This window comes from Malus sylvestris, chromosome 10 (genome assembly GCF_916048215.2).
Source record: "Malus sylvestris chromosome 10, drMalSylv7.2, whole genome shotgun sequence".
Taxonomy (NCBI): domain Eukaryota; kingdom Viridiplantae; phylum Streptophyta; class Magnoliopsida; order Rosales; family Rosaceae; genus Malus; species Malus sylvestris.
The window spans coordinates 6003069-6024081 of NC_062269.1; the positions used below are offsets into that span (position 1 = coordinate 6003069).

General features: G+C 36.5%; 3 protein-coding genes and 1 long non-coding RNA gene across 5 annotated transcripts; 1 reads left to right on the forward strand and 3 right to left on the reverse strand.

The window, feature by feature from the left end:
- Positions 1–1852: 1852 nt before the first annotated feature.
- On the reverse strand, positions 1853–3954 carry LOC126585902 (uncharacterized). The gene is made up of 2 exons (XR_007610684.1): positions 2982–3954; positions 1853–2694 (listed from the first exon to the last, which is right to left on the reverse strand). It is a non-coding gene; the product is annotated as an uncharacterized LOC126585902 (long non-coding RNA).
- A 62-nt stretch (positions 3955–4016) lies between these two features.
- LOC126585900 (calcium-dependent protein kinase 11-like) lies at positions 4017–7967 on the forward strand. Its single transcript, XM_050250481.1, has 7 exons — positions 4017–4748; positions 5462–5605; positions 5718–5870; positions 5982–6097; positions 7021–7188; positions 7327–7551; positions 7633–7967. The coding sequence occupies exons 1-7, from the start codon at positions 4205–4207 to the stop codon at positions 7783–7785; spliced, it is 1503 nt and encodes a 500-aa protein (XP_050106438.1). The 5' UTR covers positions 4017–4204; the 3' UTR covers positions 7786–7967.
- Positions 7968–8363: 396 nt separating this feature from the next.
- On the reverse strand, positions 8364–12976 carry LOC126585901 (uncharacterized membrane protein At4g09580-like). The gene is made up of 4 exons (XM_050250482.1): positions 12384–12976; positions 11094–11364; positions 10844–11014; positions 8364–8801 (listed from the first exon to the last, which is right to left on the reverse strand). Exons 1-4 carry the CDS (start codon positions 12638–12640, stop codon positions 8670–8672), a joined length of 831 nt encoding a protein of 276 aa, XP_050106439.1. The 5' UTR covers positions 12641–12976; the 3' UTR covers positions 8364–8669.
- Positions 12977–14530: 1554 nt separating this feature from the next.
- Positions 14531–16321, reverse strand: LOC126585278 (NAC domain-containing protein 30-like). Of its 2 annotated transcripts, none has more exons than XM_050249679.1 (3): positions 16162–16321; positions 15557–15828; positions 14531–15288 (listed from the first exon to the last, which is right to left on the reverse strand). In XM_050249679.1, exons 1-3 carry the CDS (start codon positions 16319–16321, stop codon positions 14785–14787), a joined length of 936 nt encoding a protein of 311 aa, XP_050105636.1. In that variant the 3' UTR covers positions 14531–14784. The 2 variants fall into 2 exon arrangements, with proteins under 2 accessions (XP_050105636.1, XP_050105637.1); XM_050249680.1 differs by having other exon boundaries at positions 14531–15284; positions 15553–15828.
- Between the last annotated feature and the right edge of the window lie 4692 nt (positions 16322–21013).

The following is a 21013-nucleotide window of genomic DNA, read 5'->3' on the forward strand; positions in this document are numbered from 1 at the left end:
AAGCTCATAGAGAGAGAATCATGTCGGGGGTTAGAGGGGTTTGAGCTACACAATAAGCTATTTGTAGTTTGGTGTTGAAATCATTGAGAGCTCAACTAAAGATATTTCACTTATAAGCGGAGAAGAATATCACTTGCGTAAATTGTAATATCAATGAAAAGAGAATTCTAGACAGTAGAAAATGTATTGGGAGTGGTAGGTTGGCTTGAACCACATAATAGACAAGTAAGAAATTGATTTTGAACTTGCGATGCATGAGAGTCAAAATTGAAAAGCTCGTTAAAAAGTGAACTTGTGATTGGCATGCAAAATTGTTTAATAAGAAATAGAATGAATGTAAAAATTGGTAGATTGGCAAATTAGTTGAGAAGTAAATTCATAATTTTGTGATAGTTGAGAGGCTAAATTGCATTTACTCCTTTTTTTTAATCTACTAAAAAAAGAAGAGAGTAATTTTTACTACTATCACAGGCTAAACTGTATGTACTTCTTTCTTTTAATCTACTTATAAAGAAGAGAGTAATTTTTACTAGTATTACGATCTATTGACGTTTCTCCTTAATATATAAATGAGAGATTCAACTTAAAGCATGTGTACTGAATATAAATGGGTTAAAGAATGAGTCAGATGGGTTAAAGAATGAGTCAGAGAACTTAAAATAGGGGAAGTAATGTCTACTTGTGATCTGCTGCTACAGAGTTTGGCAAATGATTTGGGCCTTGGTGCTTGATAATTATTTGGGCCTTGCTGCTTGATAATTATGAGCTTTTGCCATTCTTAAGTCGGCTAGATTGGTTGACCCATTAAGCTGAAATTGTGGTTTGCTCGCACCTCACTACTATTTTATTATAGTATAATACATCCGTTACATTTTCTATCCATTGGTCCGTTAAGAGCTGACATGGCTGCCACATTTGTGCTGACGTGGTTGTCAAATTTGTGCCACGTGGCAAAAAAAATAATTTCTTGTGCATTTAAAATATTATAATAATTTACCCTCTTAAAAAAAAAAAACCATCTTCTTCCCCGAGCCCTTCCCCTTCCCTGCAACCCAAACACCCAATCCTACCCCACCCCCACCTCCCCCGCTGGCGTTTCCTCTCTCCCGTCCAAGGCCCCCACCGCTCTTCCTCCTTCGTCCCATCGTCATCACCTTCATCTCGGAACCCATAACATCATCTGCATTCTCGAAACCCATTTCAAAAATCCATCTCGAAACCCATCTTGAACCTTCACAAACCCATCTCAAACGTCTCTTCTCTTACAATTTAGATTTGACGAGATGCCATTAATGCCCAACTCCTGCAACCTCATATTCAATCCAAAACCCAAAATCCTTCGTCTCTCGGCATCTCCGCCATGGTGACCAACTAAGCTGTACATCCTTGAAACCGCACCACCGCTGTTCTTTCAAACCACATTGCTAACGAGTTTTCAGGGGGGGTGAGAGTGAGAAATTGGGTGTGTGGAATTTGTTAAGAAATAGAAATTTCATAGTGCTAAATGCTAGAGAAAATTGGTGTGTCGACTATCATGCATAAATTTTCGGAGGTCTCTTTACTGAGCTTTAAGCATCTTCCCAAGTTTAGTCCTCGTTTTTCTCCAAGAAATCAAAACCTCCACATCCTTTTCGGTTCTTTGATTAAGTGTAATATTGGGCTTCTCAAGTATCTTACAACTAAGCAACAAAAATGTGCTTCCTAGTTTCACATTGCCATTGTTTAACAAAGAACCCTAAAATATTTTCAAAGAAATGCTTGAACCGAACAATGTAACATACGGTAACTGGTCTGATAGAACCCTTACAATTATAACCCAGTACTTCTCACACCAAACATAAAAATAGCAACATCAAAGAATTCTAAAAGTAAATATATACGGAATACATGGGTTATATAGAAAACCAAGAAAGATACAATCTTGATGCAAAGAAAGCAAAGTTAAAATACCAAGAGCAAGATTATGCTATTAAATAAAAGAAAAGTGAGAGCCATTGGAATATCTACAAATCTAATCCAAGAATGGAAACCAAAACCCTAACTTTCTTAGAGAAATTTGGACAGAAAAATCGTGGAAAGAAAGCAAGAGGAGAGATATACCCTAAACCCTATATCTAGCTCTGGCTGTAATTGCTGGTGATGAATGCTTGGGAGAGAAAAGCTTTTACCTTTCACTTGCTTTTGATTCCTGTAGCCACAACAAACATTCAGACTCCCTACAAAAACCATTCTATTTCAAATAATCACATAATATCTTTGGCCTTGTCTTCTTAACTCGAAATCATAATCTTACAGGAAAAAAGAAACCCATGTTTGTTCCAGTCAGAATTTGCATTATTACTTGAGATAATCAAAGGAAAATCAAAATCTTCCTCCAACAAATTTTTCAATAAGCAATGAAATCAACTGGGTAATCTATGAGAACGCAATTAAATTGACAAAAAGAAATCAAGCATTAAACTGGTAAAATTAGTAGATGTGAAATGATAAACTAAAGAATAATAATTAAATTCTGTTTACCAATTAGAGGCTAATCTGCGTAGATATTAAGGGTACATGTAGATAAATAAGGAGGGATGAAAAAAGTGAGAGAGGGAGATATCAAACCTTGTTAAAAAAAGGGGCTCTGTCCCCTCCTATGATTTGCTCTCTGGGATTTGATGTGGGTTAACAAACTATCAAATAAATACTCAACTACACACCGTATGAAAAACATTATTTACAACAAAATAATATTATTCAAGTTAGAGAATTATAATGACCATAAATCAAATGCAACAGACAAAATTACGATGAATAATCTAGAAAGTGTTATACCTGTTGAAAAGACACCTTGCACGCAAAGCACAAAACCCAGAACATCAACAACCAAAAAGGGGAAATTTGTGATATTATTCAAGGTATTTGGCACTCATGTTAAAAACTCATGTATTAAAAAGCACAATTGAATATGAACTCAAATTGAAAATATGAATACTAACCTGATGGATTATTTGATTTTTGGAGAAGAATTTTCTCCGAAATATCAGATCTTCACCGATCTTTATCGTTGATTTTGTCGAACTCTTATAAATTGAAACCACACACTAAACTCAAAGAAGACGAAAAGTGATTCCCTTCCGATCATCCAACTGTATACTGATGATATGTGGGTAGTTACTGTTGAACTTCCCACTAAAATCACACATCAGATCGTGGGAATTATTTAGAGAAAACTGCTAACAGGTTGGAGCCGTTTTCTCCATCTTGTTTGAGGGTTCATCATCTACACGTTCTCTTTTTTTCCTTTTAACTTTTAAAACATTTTTTTTAATTTTAATTTTCTTTTCCAACTATTCCGTTTGCACTACTTTTTTTTTCTTGTTGTTTTTTGTTATTTGTTTCTCTCACTATGTAAATGTTTTTATTTTTTTATTTTTCAATACATTTTTTTTATTCATTTTTTTTTTTACTAGTTTGTCCTTATTATTATTTTTTTTTTGGATTTCAATTGTGAACAAAATAAAGGAACTTTCTTGACATTTCCGAATACTTCACCAAACTGGTATTTTCCCTTATTTATAGATGTCTCCACATTACTACACACGTGAGAAAGTAAAGAGGAATAATTTAGGTTGCTTGTCGTCTTTGTCGTAGTTATGAATTTGCTAACGTGGAGGGAATGTTTGTGGGTAGAGATGAGAAGAGAGAGACGGAGAGCGCGCGCGAGCTCAACAAAGCACAAGCTGGAGAGATTTTTTAGTGTCCGAGACACAAGATTTATGTGTTAAAAATTTAATGATTTAAAAAAATAAATTTTTTCACCATTTACATAAAAACAAGCGGTGTATCATTTGTGTTTCTGTCACAATGAAAAGTTTATCCAAAGCTGAATACAGTTACAGGACTCCATCTCCACGTGTCACACCATAAACAGACAAAGCCACATTCTCTCTCCCTCCCTCCAATCTCACTTTCGCCCAAAATAAAAAAAATAATAATAAAAAAATACTAGATAATAATTGAGGCAGAGTCAGGGGGTATGATAGTGACCAACCAAAATCCACAAAGGTAGAGAGAAAGAGGATAGAAACAGAAATAACAGTTCTTCCAGAGAGCGAAGGAGGAGGATGGAAAGGATCGAATCACAAATCACGCGTAAAAAGTAAAAAAATCAGAAGAAATTCATCGTCATCGAAGAATCGAATCGAATCGAACCGAAAGAATGAAGAAAGGATTGCATTCCCAAGCGGGGAAGCTCCACACAGTACTGCCGTACGAAACGCCACGACTCAGAGACCATTACCTCATGGGCAAGAAATTGGGCCAAGGCCAATTCGGCACCACCTACCTCTGCACCCACAAGCCCACCGGCGCCCAGTTCGCCTGCAAGTCCATCCCCAAGCGCAAGCTCCTCTGCCAGGAGGACTACGACGACGTCTGGAGGGAGATTCAGATCATGCACCACCTCTCCGAGCACCCCACCGTCGTCCAGATCAAGGGCACCTACGAGGACTCCGTCTTCGTGCACCTCGTCATGGAGCTCTGCGCCGGCGGGGAGCTCTTTGATAGGATCGTCCGCAAGGGGCATTACAGCGAGAGGGAGGCGGCCAAGCTCATCAAGACCATCGTCGGGGTGGTGGAGGGCTGCCACTCCCTCGGCGTCATGCACCGCGATCTCAAGCCCGAGAATTTCTTGTTCGACACGCCTTCCGATGACGCCACGCTCAAAGCCACCGATTTCGGCTTGTCCGTCTTCTACAAGCCAGGTTCAGCTTCCTTTCCTATCCGATCCACTTTTACTTGGTTCTTTCTTTCTCTTTATTGAACTAGGAAAGGGAAATGTTGGTCTGCTATAGCTTTTGAAAATATTTCTGATTATTTCTTCAACTATTTAATTTTGCTCAATTGAATTTCTTGTGCCTTGTTGTGTACTCAATCTTTAGGGTTTGCTTGATTTATACGTACATAGGTTTCTCTACATAGTCTTGGATATGATGAACAAACATAAACTCCGCGGTTCCACCTACGAGGGAGGACAAAGGAGCTATTTCCCGGATATTGTTTTTTTTTCCTCTATGCCATGTTTGGAAGTTGCCAGATTTGTTTAGAAATTCTTCTATATTGCATCACTAGATTCGACAATATTAACGTCCTTTTGGTTGGGGATGGATGGCTCATCTACGTTTTATTCAGTATGCCAATACATTCGGTCATTCCCGTGAGCGAAATTACTCATCAATCTCTATGTCCAAGACAGTCCGTCTGCATAAACATAATTCCAAATGTATTGCTTTGCCAGAACAATGCTTTTTCTCTTTTTGGTTTCCAAGCCAGTGTACAATTGACGCCATCACTATCCTGTATCAAATGCGGCTCTCCCTTGTGTTTTTCTCTTCCTCCCCATTGAAGCTTGAATGGTGTTTCTGTCATGCATAAAGATGGTTGGTTATGTGCTCAGCTATACCTTTTCTTGTTCCAGGACAAGTTTTCCAGGACGTCGTTGGGAGTCCCTATTACGTTGCACCTGAGGTGTTGAACAAGATTTATGGACCTGAAGCGGATGTATGGAGTGCTGGTGTGATACTTTACATTCTTTTAAGCGGGGTTCCTCCTTTTTGGGCAGGTAGCGATCCTCAACAGTTAGTAACCCTTATCAGTGAGGCTTGACCTTTATTAACATGTTTGGTTCTTTTGTTGTATCGTGAGTTGTTTAATGTTTCAATATGTATCTACAGAAACTGAAGCAGGGATATTCAGACAGATTTTACATGGCAAAATCGATTTTGAATCTGAGCCTTGGCCTAATATTTCCAAAAGTGCGAAGGATCTCATGTGTAAGATGCTTGAGAGGAACCCAAAGAAAAGAATATCTGCCCATGAAGTCCTATGTGAGTGGTTTAATACCTAGTACTATGCTGATAAATTTTTATGAGATTGTTGCATAGATAAGGTTCTATCCAAATGGTAGCTGTGTTGAAATCTAAAATGGATCTTTTCAGGTCACCCCTGGATTGTGGACGACAGAGTTGCCCCTGATAAACCACTAGATTCTGCGGTTTTGTCCCGCCTCAAGCAGTTCTCAGCAATGAATAAGCTTAAGAAGATGGCTCTTCGAGTATGTCTTATTAATGTCTTACCATTTATCATCTTTTTATATATCTATCATTCTAATACATTTTCCACAGCAACCTTGCAGTCAATTGTTAAATTCATTTATCATCCAATGTGAGAGTTACAATTCAATCTCTGTCAAGGCATCATAAGTTTAAGATAACAACTAATATCATAACTTCTGTAACAAGTATTTTTAAAATGGTAGTAACATGATATGGGATGGACTTGGGATTTCATTTCACCTGCAAAACATCGGGTTACTGTAACGTAGACACTGTTTTTATAGTTTCTAGATCAAACCTCCATTTATACACTGCATTCAACTTCAACTGGAGTTGTAGAAACATCTGTAGGATACCCAATTTTTCCACTGAAGAAATCTTATGCAACCAATACAGTTTTTGTTTGACAATGATAAAGAAAGTGTTCTTTGTAGTGCACATTGTATTATATAAAGGTCGGTCTGAGCAGAAATATCATTTTTGACTAATTAAAAAACTTATCACTTTCCTTATAATACACATGTTATCATATATTGTTTGTATCAACTTCACAAGATGGGTGTATGTTTTGATAGTGTTTGTGGTTGTAATAATGGTTAAAGCGATGTGAGACTGGGGGAAGACCTCTCTTTTTCTGTTTAATTCTCTCACTGATAAATATGTAAGGCCATAGTGAAGTAGGCAGACAACACGGATTGTTATATATATGATTAGTTATGGTTAAGTAAAGTTCTAACCGGAATATCTGAGTTTTCACTCAATCAGCAGTGAGAAGGCATATGTATGTTATTGTTTAGTATCGATCCAACTACCTCTGTTATTCTTTATGTCAGCAATTTGTTTCTACTTCTACTGTGACCAATTTTTTGTTTTGGTGAGGTGTAATGTAGATCACTGCGGTGTTCTTGTTTTCTTTGCCCAGGTTATAGCAGAAAGACTGTCAGAAGAAGAGATTGGTGGATTAAAAGAGTTGTTCAAAATGATCGACACAGATAATAGCGGGACAATAACATTTGAGGAACTTAAAGAGGGATTGAAAAAAGTGGGCTCGGAGCTAATGGAGTCTGAAATCAAGTCCCTTATGGAAGCAGTTAATAGATTGATCCCCATAAACTGGCTGCCTGTTACAAAGTTTTCAATATTCTTCTGTTTATGATCTTAATAGATCTCCAACGTTATTAACATGAATGACCCTCACAAAATCTTTTTGCTTCGGCAATATTGGCAGGCTGATATAGACAACAGCGGAACAATAGACTACGGTGAATTTCTTGCTGCTACCTTGCACTTAAACAAGATGGAAAGGGAGGAGAATTTGATTGCAGCCTTTTCCTTTTTTGACAAAGATGGTAGTGGATATATTACCGTCGATGAGCTTCAACAGGCTTGCAAGGAGTTTGGTCTAGGTGACGTTCATCTGGATGAAATTGTCAAAGAGATTGATGAAGACAATGTAAGCGTTTCTTTTCATTTTTATTTCGATTAGAAATAATATTAATGAAGTTTCGGAAGCCTAATTACATAAGTTTTGCAGGATGGGCGTATCGATTATGGGGAGTTTGCTGCAATGATGAGGAAGGGGGGTGATGGAGGAATTGGGAGGAGCAGAACCATGAGAAACAATTTGAACTTTAACTTGGCTGACGCTTTCGGAATAAAAGATCAGTCTACTTCTACCGGACAATGAGATAGTAACAAAGAAACTGCAATTTCTTGTAAACATGTAATTTGTAAAAGGAAGGAACTGAAGACAGAAAACTTGGCATGAAGAGTAGCCATTTGATTTTCACCATGATCATCTTAATCTCGGTTTGTAACAAACGACATATTTTCGTTATCTAATGGTAGTCATACCGTATTTCCATATAACATTTGAATACCACATGATTTAAGTGAATGTTTTGTCCTAAAGTTATAAAAACGAAAATGTTATTTAATCTTAAAGTGCTGTTATTTGAACCACATTCATTGACGACCATTCCAACATAGGTGACTTGGGGTAGGAGGATAACAATGTCCGACAGTAAATGTGGTACATATAGCATTGTTGTTTTACCCTATTCTTTGATCCGACATAATTAAACAACGGTCCAAAGAAATCCTGGCAAATACGTTTGCCGTATACAAAAATTTCTCCAATCCCATTTCAAACCTCATTTCAATCAGTTACAACTTAAAACTCAAAACACTTTATCAAACTTCCGCTGGCCCTGAACTGGTTAACCATGTAGCCAAGTAACAAAAACGAAAGGGCAACCGCCATCGGAAAAACAATATAGCTCCACAACTTTCTGAATACTTTGTTATTTTACAAGGACTATCAATGTTACATGAGCCCAAAGCAATGATAAATTCATAAATAATATTGCACAGCAGCTTCCGGAACTTCATTTGAACTCCGTAATAATACATTACCTAGTAAAGAATGCTTTGAGGAGCCTATATTGATAAACAGACACTCCCCTTTGGTACTGGAAAACTTTGTAACATTTGCATTACTTAGCATTGAGACTACATACGCCCCCCTTTTGGACAGAAGCATGGAATGGGGGTTCCTCACCACCAGAACTTTCATTCGTAGATTCGCTTCCTCTTCAAAACGGTTGGAAATATAATCAAAGAGCCAATGAGGAATAGCACAAACAAAGTTTTAAAGTCATAGAGATCCTTGACTGAATTGAGATCTCCCAGAGCAAGGCCAGCCTAGCAAAACAAAATCAGCAGGTATTAACGACTACGATGAAAACATTTCAAGAAAAGAAACTGTCATATGTAAACTTGAAAAACAGACTTCGGACGGTCTAAGATATTCGGATGTAAGCAAACAGTTAAAGATGTCAACTATACTTTAAACCAATGGGATCAGATGTTCCGTTTATGTGTATCTTGATTATTTTGGTCGCAATTGTGATGCCTTCTCTATGTGCAATGGAGCTCTATTTTATATTTTTATTATTATTATTAAGTGCAGCAAATAAAGTGGCCATACAACACGGTACGCAAGTTAACATGATGAAAATCAATTTAATCTGTCGTATTTTTATTTGGACAGGGACAACGTGTAAAATGCATGTAAGAAAGCAATTCTTAGCAGATATATACTTGATGTTTATCCAAAAGCTATCTTCATACATATTGACAATATTGTCAGTACAGTTATTAAATTCTATACCTGTAATCTAACTAAGAAAGCTTTAATTATCATGGCCCATCTCACATGGACAAATCAATCATCAAACATACACCTAATTACACAGCACGGGAAGCTTGACAATGACAGCCTTACTGAGACCCCTTAATTCATCCTCAAAATATATATTTTTTCTATTAACTTTATATTTGCTGTAATAATAATCAATTTGATTTCTTTATGATTTATTGCATTGTAAAAAGACAAATTTGACACTACGAGGTATAGAACTATTTCAACCAAAAACTAACATTAAAAAATTTGCAAATTTCATAAGACTTTGTTCTAGATTTAGGTATTCATAGAAGAGCTTGAAGGCCTCAACCGAATTTGATTATAATATTGAATTATGCCAAGAACATGCTAATACTAGAGTTTACCAAAGTCTAAGTACTCTGACCAAAATTAGTTCACTCTTGGACCCTAGGAGTATGGGACTCCAAGTAAATGGGATCTTGACTAGACACACTGTCAAAAGAGAAGAACAAAACCAGAAGGTTTTCTGGATGGAAGGCCAACCAACATAGTTGGTCGACTTCTTTGGCTCAATCGCCTGACCTCCCAGCAGGCTACCTTTGCCAGCAGTTGGCTGAAGACCCTTACAATTTAAATATCTCATGTGACCGCCAATCACACTTCAGATTGAAGATAAGACAACAAAACACATATCCACTAAGTTTCTGCAATCCACCGGTGTTACCTTGTGTTTTCCAACTCTACATATCTGAGAAATGGAATTTTATTAAAGAGCTAAAATTGAGATGAAAAACTTAGTGAACCAGACGTCCACCCACTATACGATACAACCCTAGAACAAAATCCAAAAATACACCTCTAACATCGCAATACAACTCTAATAACTATCCTACAGCAGCTACCCAATCTAATAAAATTACAGAAAATGCAAAATCTCTAAAGGTTGGAGAAAACAAGAAACCATAGTACACACACTACAAGGAAGTTAAGCTCATGTCATTACCCAAGAAAGCAACAATACCTAGCACATACCTGCCACAGCCAAACTCCACTCAAGTTCTTCTATTTCTGACCAACCAAATTACCCAAGACATGCTTTTAAAAAAAGGTCGTACCCAGTGCACAAGGCTCCCGCTTTACGCAGGGTCTGGGAGAGGTGAATGTCGGCTAGCCTTACCCCCATTTATGGAGAGGCTGCTCCCAAGTTTGAAAAAAAAAAAATAGTTTGAAAACGTGACTAACAAATAATAACCAATTGAACCATGCTTCTCTGACCAACCCCCACCACAGCGTCAATGCTTATGGATTACTACCTCTAAATACGGCGTACTTCAAGGCCTTAAAGTCCAAAACCTCCAAAAGCATAACAAAACAATGAAGTAAAATGCTGCCCAGAGCTAATCTAAGCAGTGTGAACTGTTTAACAAATTTGTTATTAAAAAGTATAGCGAGCACCATATACAAACACCAAAACAGGAATATATAGAAGACAATAACTAACCAGAAAATAGTAAGATGAGAAAGTTCCATCTATTTTACAGAAAATAAAGTTGGCATTTAATTAGTAGAAAGAACTTACTCTGACTGTGATATAAGATGCTGGAATAAGTCCAATAAAAGTCGCCAGAAAGAAAATATGAAACGGTATATCAACAATTGGAGATGCCAAGTTGATGAATAGGTTCGGCAAGGTTGGAGTTATCCTAAGAAAAAGCATGTAATTTAGCAGCTTTTCCCTACGCTTTGCAATCTGGATGCACAAAAGTTAAGGTTAAAGTAGCAGAAGATGGTAGCAGAATGATCAATTTTAACGGAGTAATAAGAAGTACCTCTGCCTGAAAAAATCTCAACTTTTCTGGCCAAAACCAACTAACAAAAGGCCTTCCAATTAACTTAGACAAAAAGAAGCAGGATGACGCTCCAGCTGTTGCGTTGCAGACAACCAAGATAAGGCCCCTGATTACACCAAAAAGAGCTCCAGCTAGCAATGACATAAAAATTGTCCCCGGAATCATAAAAGTCTGCATGAAGATGTAAGTAGAGCAGTAACCCAGAATAAATTGTGCTGGATAATCATTGGCATATGTTGCCAGATTGTCTCTGCAGAAGATTATAAAAAATATTAAAAACCAGAACAAGCATTCAGGGGAAATGACTAATGTTAAATGGGACCATAAAGGCCACAGTACTGGATAAAATAGACAGCCAAAAGTGAAAACATGACATGACTCCAAGGCATAGACCAAAACTGCAACTGTCTCTCTCAGCGGTGTGTAACGTGCAAAAGGGACGTGAAATGTAGGTATCCTTTTACAGGTGCATCCCCTAGTGACTTCTCGGATTTGAAAGTGACTGTTTGAAATGAATGAGTTACCTTCAGTTTTCCTCCAATTGTTGAAAACTTAAGTCATGAGGCATTGTCTTGGTAACTGGGACGAACATTTTGGAGATGTGTTCTCATGGTCATAAATAGGTTCTCTATGAATGGAAAGAAAGGCGATTTTGTTCTAGTATTTACTTTGCGGTTCTTCTCAGGCTTCCATATCGCAAAAGATTGAAGACCAGATTTTCCCTTTTTTCACATGCCGAGAAAGAGGGGAGAGAGTGGTGGGGGTGGATGCCTATTTGTTACCATCTGAAAGCTGGCTACAGATATATTCTTTCTATCAGGTCTCATATGCAAATGCAGTCTAAACACAAGTTCCTTCTACATTCTCATTCTACCGAAGTCTTCAAACATGCCTACGAAACAATATGCAACACCTTGCAGAGGTGAATTCGATGGTGTGTAGTGACTAAAAAGAAGCCCTATCGACGTAGGATTTCTACTTGTTTCATAATTTTTATTCGAATTTCAAATCAACCCAACATTTGTGACAATATCTTTGGAGAAACCGCAAATTAAACGCCATGTTTGATCAAATATCGGACTTCTTATGCAAATCAGAGAAAGAGAAAGAAAAAAAAGCAACTCAGATAATAAAATTTTCCGCAATCATCAAATTAGTGTAAACAAAATCTCAATAACCCTTCAAAAACACAACTACAATATCACATATTCGAAAAATTTGAACAACAAACCCAAATTAGAAATTGATTGAATCGCGAAAGGGACGTACTTGAGAAGGCGAAGATCGACAATGGTGCGGGGCAGCTTGAGTTTACCGTACTCGGCGGCGGGCATGGTCAAGTAGACACAGGAGAGGCCGGTAGAGAAGACCAAGACAACGGCGAGAGCCGCCGCGAGCTCCCACCGCGAAAGCGGAAACCTTTCGGACTTGAGCTTCTTGCCGGTTGACCAATCGTCCTCCTTGGCATTCTCCTCGTCCCTCGGCAGCCTCCCCGCGTCCCCCGCCAGATTTCTCGGAGCCGCCATGTACGGATTGCACCAGCACCGATACGAAGATGATGAGGGCCCACGTCAATAGTAACACTCATTCATCGACAAATTTGCGTCCTTGGTTTGCTGTCAAGGTCGAAGTTTCAAAGAGTGGTTTTTAGAATGCGACCCACATCGATCAAAGATTCAAAATCTGAGACAGACACATGTTGTGGATCAAATTCTTGGATACAAATTTGGGAATTGAATTTGGTTTCGGTTTTGGGTGTTAAAATTGAGATTCAATTCCTCTTTGTCGGTGGGTAACAATCAGACTCAATTTATGTGGTTAGGAACAAGAAAAATGGAAAGCGAATGCAAAAAGAGAAATGAAACGACCATGGACCGAAAATATATACAAAAACGAGGTTGTGTAATATAAGGGTGATATCACACATCCTATTTTACTTCTTACACATCTTTTTAATTTTCGACTGTCGAATCGGATGAATTGAAGAAAATCAATAGATATAAATTATCATGGGGTGTGTGAGAAGTAAAATAGGATGTGTGGATAACACACCCCTATATTAAAGACTGTTTTTCCTAATTATTACCGTTCATAAATTTAAATTTGGATAAATATCAGTTTACTATCATCAAATTTTGTGAATTTTAATATTTAGTACATAAAATTTTTTTCGTCTTAGAGTCATACTTAAAGTGTTAATTTTAAGACAGTGTCATATATTAACTGATGACGTTATACCCAAAGTTTCGTGATTTTTAAATCTAACTAGTTAAGTAGATTTTCGTGAATGACAAGTTTAATGATATAGAGACGGTAGTGATTTATTTATTTATTTTAAAAAATAGATGAGTACAAGAAGAAAAAAACAACCTTTGTTGCTTTCAATAAGAAGTCATGGTCGTTTAACGAAAATCATATGTTGTCGACCCCTACCTTAAGACCTTTGGACCAGCGTCAATCTTTCTTGGTAGTCTTTCTAAACATCCATATTTAAAATAAACGTGATAGGATTGAAACACAATTTCAATCCTTGTATTTTTCTCCTTGTATTCTTCTTGTATTTTTCTCCTCGTATTCTTCTTGTATTTTTCTCCTTGTAGCACGCCATTCTTCCTTTGCTCTTTTTTAGATGATCACAACACACACAACAGATCCTCCTCACGAGCAAAGAAATTGCACACAGCTTCTTGACAGATGATTTGTTTATGAAAGAATATGATTGGTGCTTGTAGTGACAAAGTCACATAAGATCAAGGAGGGCGCCCCTCCGGTCGTTGGAAAACCCTATGAAGAGTACGAAATCGCCCCTATGAACCTGCACGAAAGGTGTTCAACAAAATGCCTGCACGAAAGGTGTTCAACAAAATGCTTGAATGAAACTCAAGTATGCTGTCATTGTTGTCACTACTGCGCCGCACCTTGCACGCGGGGCCAATTTTTTTTTGTTTTTTATAAACCCAGGCCATAACGAGTTATTGGCATTACAAAAGAAACACCAACATATTGTGGATGCAATAGCGTTAGTGGAAGTATCCAAGCAAACATTACAATTCTTGGTAGATGGTAACTTTGAGGATTTGTTTTATGATGTACAAAAGTTGTGTCAACAAAATGATATTGATGTTCCTAACATGAAAGATTTGCATTTTGTATCTGGAATATCAAAGTGTACAACTTAAAGACTCGTAAACTTTCATTATTATCGTGTGGACCTCTATTTTCAAATCCTTGATATGCAAATAAATAATTGAATGCTCGCTTCAATGAATATTGTGAAAACATCATTGTCAAAATTAAAGGCCAATAGTTTAGCGATATCATGGTTATTTACAATAGAAAAAAATAATTTTACTTTTAATGATAATGGACATATAATGCGATGTTGTTATGACATAAAACTTCACTGGCAACAAGTATTTAAACTAAAAAAACTCCTTTTTATTGGATGATATTATATTGATATCGAAAATATTCATAAAATAAGTTGTCATTTAAAAAGTTAGTTTCTTGGCATCAGAGCCTCTCAGCCCAACATCCGTAACCAGGCTACTGAGCATGGGCGTAACCAAATTATATGGACTGGACTATTATTTCTTTTTCTTTTCTTTTTTAAGAGCCATAAGCATAACAAGAATAAATCATTGAAACCATATATATGGATCTTCTGCTGTCACAAGTCTCGGAAGCATCCAAGAAGATGATTGTTCTGAGTTTCTTGCTCATAATTTTGAGGTGCCGACGACAAACTTGGATGAGAAAAGGATGCCCGATCAGTCAATTGCACTTCGAGTAAGTTGTCCAAATTTCTCCAATCTATGTGTTGATTGCTGCTATTATTGTTGCTCCTTTCCGCCTCATAGTCGTCAGTGCTTATATTGTTGCTACGCAATACATGTTCTTTGGTGACAAAGCTTGTTGAAATGGTTGGGCTTTCTAGTTGAGGAAGTTCCATGAGTTGGTTACCCAAGAAAATGTTGTTCGAAACGAAATGATCTTCCTCTGAACCAAAAGATTGATGAAAACCTTGATTGGGGTTGATCAGCATAGGAATTTCGCTCGAGAAGTTTGAAGATGAAGGATGATCTCTGACATAGGCATGCTTCCATGCTTCAAAACCTTGCCTGTGACTGGGACTTGGCTTCTTGAATGCCCGGCATACAACCCATCCTTCTTCCTGCATGATCACCCCCAGGCCGAATTAATGGCTTGTTTACAGAATTATCAATTCTATGTGTGCGTAGAAAATATATGTTCACTTAATATTAAATTCCAACTACGTACAAATGCATGTTATTTACTGGTTTAGGGTTTAATGACGGCATTTCTCTTTAACAATAAAGTTTTCAGAGAATTATTAATGAGTATTAATATTGTCAAATGCTGGGATCAATTGAAGAAAATTAAATAACAAGTTAATGGATAGACGATGTTGAAGAACTTGCCTGAGGGGGTGCATGTTCAGAAGTTTGGAGTCGATATTCATGCATGATCCAGTCGGTTTTGTTGCCGTTAGGTGCCCGTCCCTTGTAGAACACCAGGGTCTTCCTCATTCCTATAATGTTGTCTTTTGAAAGCACTGCCTTGTCTCTTCCTGTTGCCTTCCAGAATCCAGCAACTGTGGCTCTATTTGTTCGCGTTCCGGTCGGGTACTTCTTGTCTTTGTGACTGAAGAAGTACCACTCGTTCTGTTCACTGTAACCTAACCTGCATCTCGCTGTACCACACAATACATAGACATAGTTATCAGAATGCTTGAATATGCTCATAATCTTATGAGATGTCAATAACAACTCTTTTGTTTAGCCATTGATGAGTGATGACAGAGAGTAGCATTTGTGTTTATGTTGTTTCTATCTGTTTTGTTTTGTTTTTGCAACCAACAAGCATCGGCGCATTTTTCCAATGTTGTTTTCTTTCTACACGTTGCCATATGCAAAAATTTTAAATATATATATAGTATGAACACAAAAACGCCCTTAGGACCATATCTATTTATGCCATTTCGAAGTCAAGCTGCAAATGTTAAAATTAAGTTGGTTCTAAGTACCTTGTATGTCCCATGGTTCGATTTTGTATAGGTCAATGTCAACGATGACATCTAGATCAATATGTAGTGAGTTGATCTTTCTTTTCAGGTAGTAACCCACAAGTTCTTCTTCTGTCGGGTGAAATCTGAAGCCTGGTGGAACACAAGATTCCATCTCCATTACTAATGATCTTCTAGACGCAGCTGCACATCAGGCAAGGAAGTATGAGGAAGAGTAATTATTATACTTTTGACTAGCTATATATGTGCATGAGTGTTTATAGAGAGAGTACTACCAATCTTGCTATAGTAATAACAACGTAATTCTGTGTTATTAACTAAAGCCTTATCATAATTATTATACAATATATATGAGATATTATATTTGAACGTGATTGCATTACACTACTAACATTCAAAATGGTACAACCCTCTTTTTATTAAAGGGTGCCATAGAATTTTCCTATGTACATCCATCACGTGAAATAAAAAGAGTCATGTGATCCATTTTTTTCTCACATACGTATTGCCTATGTAACAGTCATGGTTGTCATTCCTAATCTTCTATATCTAACATTTTTTTAGTCCATTTCTTTATACCTTAGTCTCAATTTCTTAGGACTTAAAAATTCCTTACTCAAACATATAGCCGCAAGGTTCTTGTAATTGGCGTAGGTCTAACATCAAAGAGAAGACAACCAAACAATTGACTTTTAATTTGGAGAGATACTGAAGAAGGAATTCTGAAAGTTTTATAGAACCTATACTATAGTAGCTAATTTGCTAGCTAGAAATGATGGCGATTTCACTTTGTGGGAGCTGTGAGTAGTCCTGCATGTGTTTTTAGCTAAATGACACTGCGGAAAAAGAAATCATGACAGACTAGTAGTGGATTGGAACCCACCACACAGTAACATTAAAACATAGGATCTTATAATTAAGCTCAAGTAATTTGTTTTCATTAGTTGCATGGAGTAATTAGGCAAAAGTATATCGAACACAAAAGTTGGCCGAAAAGCTTGACTTTGCTGGCACAAGCATGTTATATTTCTTTGAGTGCAGTACACTCCCTGCTTCCTACCTCCTGCTCGATCGATCTCTACTAATAGTAACAGTGGTGCGAATTAAATTCCTTTAAACATTTCACTTCATACCCACGACATAGCTACACAATCAAAACTAATCAATTAAGACCAATCTAAGATTTTCATTAATTACCGTGAGATTGTCAATTTGATCTATTTAGTACAAACAAATCATCGATCGATTGATCATCCATAAAATGTTAATTTTAATTAACTGTAAATGTAGATGGATGACACAAATGCTAGTAAGTTCATCAGTAAAATGCACTAAGAAATTTAAAATAAAATTGCAATATATATGTTGTATAATGTATAGTTCTGCATGCTGCATTGTGATTGAGTACATATACATGATCGGAATAATATATAATGCACACAGGAAAATACTCACAGGAAATCTATAAAATGTGTTGCTTCAGCTGCCTTCTTTGCTCTAGGAAGAGAACTTGTAAGAGATCAGGAAAGGAAATACTCAAGGATGATAAATGCAGACGTACGTAAAAAAAGGAGGAAATATTGAAGATGTATGTATTAGTTGGATCCGGGGAACCCTAGCTTCTGTGTGTGTAAGAGAGAGAGAGAGAGAGAGAGAGAGAGAGAGAGAGAGAGCTTCTGCAGTTCTGTGAAGTGAATATTAATTTGTTGATGAAGAGAAAGAGAGGCTAATAAATGTATTTATATACATGGGCCAGCTGCTCGATGGTGATCATGATGAACATTTAGATGAAGAAAATAGCTAGTTATAATTAGTTTAAAAACAAGAGATATGGTATGGAATTAAGAGAGAGGAGAGGAGAGGAGAGGAGAGGGTAGATAAGAATGGTAATGGTATTGATTGCGCATTGGCATCGCGCGTGGGGTGGCAGCTGAGACAATGAGATGCAAAAGCTTTGTGTTTGGACGGCGTGAGTGTGACACCATGTTTACACGCCACCCCCGCCCACCGCTATTTTGTGTTCTAAGATTATATATGTATGTATGTATGTATGTATAACTAAACTAGGTTTTAAGCTTTAAGTTTTAACAACATTCACTCCCACACTATCTCTTGAATTTATCATCTCATTTTTTGTTGTTTATATAAATAGTTTTTCAAATCCCCCTTGAGAAAAAGAGTTATCAGTTTTCAAAATACATCACTATGTAATCTCTCCAACATACCAACATATATATATATATATATATATCACATCATCACATTCTCTCCTTTCACTATCCATCTACTCCTCCCTGTCGATTCTGTTTGGTGTGCCGGCCTCTGCCATTTGGTACCATTCATCTGCTGCCACATATACAGCCGTGGCAGACTCCCAACCTGCCCGTATCAAATAGCTCATTTTCTACTGAGTTTTATCGTATTCATTTTTATTTAATTTGTATCTGCCAGATGAGTCTCGCCAAAGTCATCCATCACTTTTCGATCACTAAATTAAGGTTGGGATAATATAATGGGCTAAGCTTTCTTATTTGTTAATTAATACACTCGGGAACAAGAACAACCTTTCTTATTCATTCCATTCAGTCCTTATCAGCGGGTTAAATATATATAGATACAACTAGAAAAATATTTTTCTCTGATTTAGATAAAACCCTGTCGTCCCCTTTACAGCTATTTTTTATCTTGTTAATGTGTGGTTATAAACTAACATTGTTTTAGTTCTGTTGGAAAAGGTTTCCTTGGATTTTACTACTAAATTTCCCGGATTTATATAAGGGCCAGTAACCCTATATACCTGCAACATGGAAAGGTTGTCAGGCAGTATGTGGGGAGCTACACTTTCTTGTGCTCTTGGTGCAGATCACGATCACATTGCGGAAAGATCATAGTTAAAAACAGGAGAGCTTCAGTTGAGTTAAATGTTTTTCATTCTATACTTTAAAAGATTATTACTACAAAAAAAAAAAAAAAACCTATATCCATCTCATTTCGAGCTTTTCTCAAAATACTGTGTATATCGTATTTATTTACTTTTTTTGCTTAAGCTCGATATCTTAGCCATCTCAGATTCATCTTTTTTTTTTTCAAGGATGATCTATAAATAAAGACTTGAAAACATACAGTTTTTGAAACAAAAACACTCTTGTGCTAACATGATCGTTAGTTAATACGGTGTTAACTATTTATTTGAGACCACTCAACATATATCTCCCATAATCCAAAATGTTTATTTTGTTAAGTGGTCATTCAGAGATCATCATTGCATAAAATTAGCCATTTCAAAAATTGTTTTATACCATTCAATTGTTATCATAAAAAATTTGTTTATTTATATGAAATGTTGTGTTTCTCTTTGTTCGATTATAGTTGGGTGACTATGTCGGAGAAATTTTATAATACATGTGGGTTATGAAGGGAAAACTTTGTTCAATTAAGATTATTTGAGCAACACATACAATAAAATTAACATTAAAGGCGGAACTAAGGAAAACATGACCTCAAAATTCAATCTTTAACCCATGAAAAATTCAAAAGCCTAGTGAAAGGTGAACTAAGACTCACCACAAATTGAAAAGAGAAAGGATTGAACTTCATACCCTTAAAGCACATCCTTGTTTACACAAGGTTATTACCCAAGTGAAAGGCCTTCAATCTCTACCCTTGATTTTATGTTTGCTCCTTGTAGATGTGTTGAATGGAAACTCCGAGTTTTAAAAGGATGGAACCTCTAAGTCTCCACACCAAAGATCTTTGCTCCTTGTAGACAAGAAGTTATCCATGTCTATTATCCAATGTGATTATTATCCATGAGTCCATATGATTCCTGTGAATTGATTTGGAACATTCTTCTTAAATCGTATTCACGTGCTTTGCCAAAGAATCCTGAATCATACCACAAAGTGTTCTCCTTCCAAGATTGAAGGTTAGAGATCCCTTGTTGTACACTCGCATGTCTCTATAAATAAATCAATGATCCCAACAATGCTAGGAACATACCCAAGACTGAGCATGGTCTTTGTTACATTGTTATATGATCAAAGACGTATTCATAAGGCAACCGTGGTGTCTTAGAAAAAGGACTACTTTACATTATTGCCACATGAGGAATCTTTGTTGATCATAGTTCAGTGAACTCCATAACCTTTTGAGCACCTATATGTTTGTCATAGCTAGTGTCTCACACTAATAACTTGACACAAGTCATACTCCTAATTCACATATCACATACTAACCTTTGTAGATTATTAATGCCCAATTGACAATCTTATGGCTAGAAATGTTTTAGGAATGAATATAAGAGAAAGGTCTCATTGATTTAACTATCTTAGATCACTTGTCCCTTAGGTTAATTACATTCCTTGGATTCTATTATTGATTATATACATAATATGTAAGAACACTATAACAAACATTGCCCTTCCATTAAACTAAACTAGCATTGCCTACACACTTTGTATGTGTGAATATTTTTTATTTTCATTTTTAAAATAGGAAGGAGAGAGGGAGAGTGAGAATGTGGGAGTGGGAGTGAGAAGAGAGACTTCTGTTTTTTGTTTTTTATTTTTTAATATTAGATATATGCTAAATTCACCTGCAAGTGAAACTTCAATAAAAAACGACAAAATTATTTGGTTTTATGAAATTACATTATTTCATATCATTTTTTTTCTGTGATAAAAGACTAAATAGTCTTTTCACTCTCTTTTCGTTGACAAAGAGGTTTTTATTAATAAGTAGTTTAGATAAGAGTTTAACAACATAAGTATTCCTAAAACTGTTACATTAAATGAGTGGCTTTCAGGGTATACTTCAAACATATTATGGTTATTGTAAGGGATGAAAGACTATT

Coding starts and splice junctions, on each gene's coding strand:
- LOC126585278 (XM_050249679.1), bottom strand. CDS start 16,321: ATGGAGATGGAATCTTGTGTTCCACCAGGCTTCAGATTTCACCCGACA. Junction 15,829..16,161: donor CGAACCATGGGACATACAAG/GTACTTAGAACC, acceptor TGTGTGGTACAG/CGAGATGCAGGTTAGGTTAC. Junction 15,289..15,556: donor CTGAACATGCACCCCCTCAG/GCAAGTTCTTCA, acceptor GTGATCATGCAG/GAAGAAGGATGGGTTGTATG.
- LOC126585900 (XM_050250481.1), top strand. CDS start 4,205: ATGAAGAAAGGATTGCATTCCCAAGCGGGGAAGCTCCACACAGTACTG. Junction 7,189..7,326: donor TCAAGTCCCTTATGGAAGCA/GTTAATAGATTG, acceptor CAATATTGGCAG/GCTGATATAGACAACAGCGG. Junction 7,552..7,632: donor AAGAGATTGATGAAGACAAT/GTAAGCGTTTCT, acceptor TAAGTTTTGCAG/GATGGGCGTATCGATTATGG.
- LOC126585901 (XM_050250482.1), bottom strand. CDS start 12,640: ATGGCGGCTCCGAGAAATCTGGCGGGGGACGCGGGGAGGCTGCCGAGG. Junction 11,015..11,093: donor TGAGATTTTTTCAGGCAGAG/GTACTTCTTATT, acceptor TTGTGCATCCAG/ATTGCAAAGCGTAGGGAAAA. Junction 8,802..10,843: donor CATCTTATATCACAGTCAGA/GTAAGTTCTTTC, acceptor TTGTTTTGCTAG/GCTGGCCTTGCTCTGGGAGA.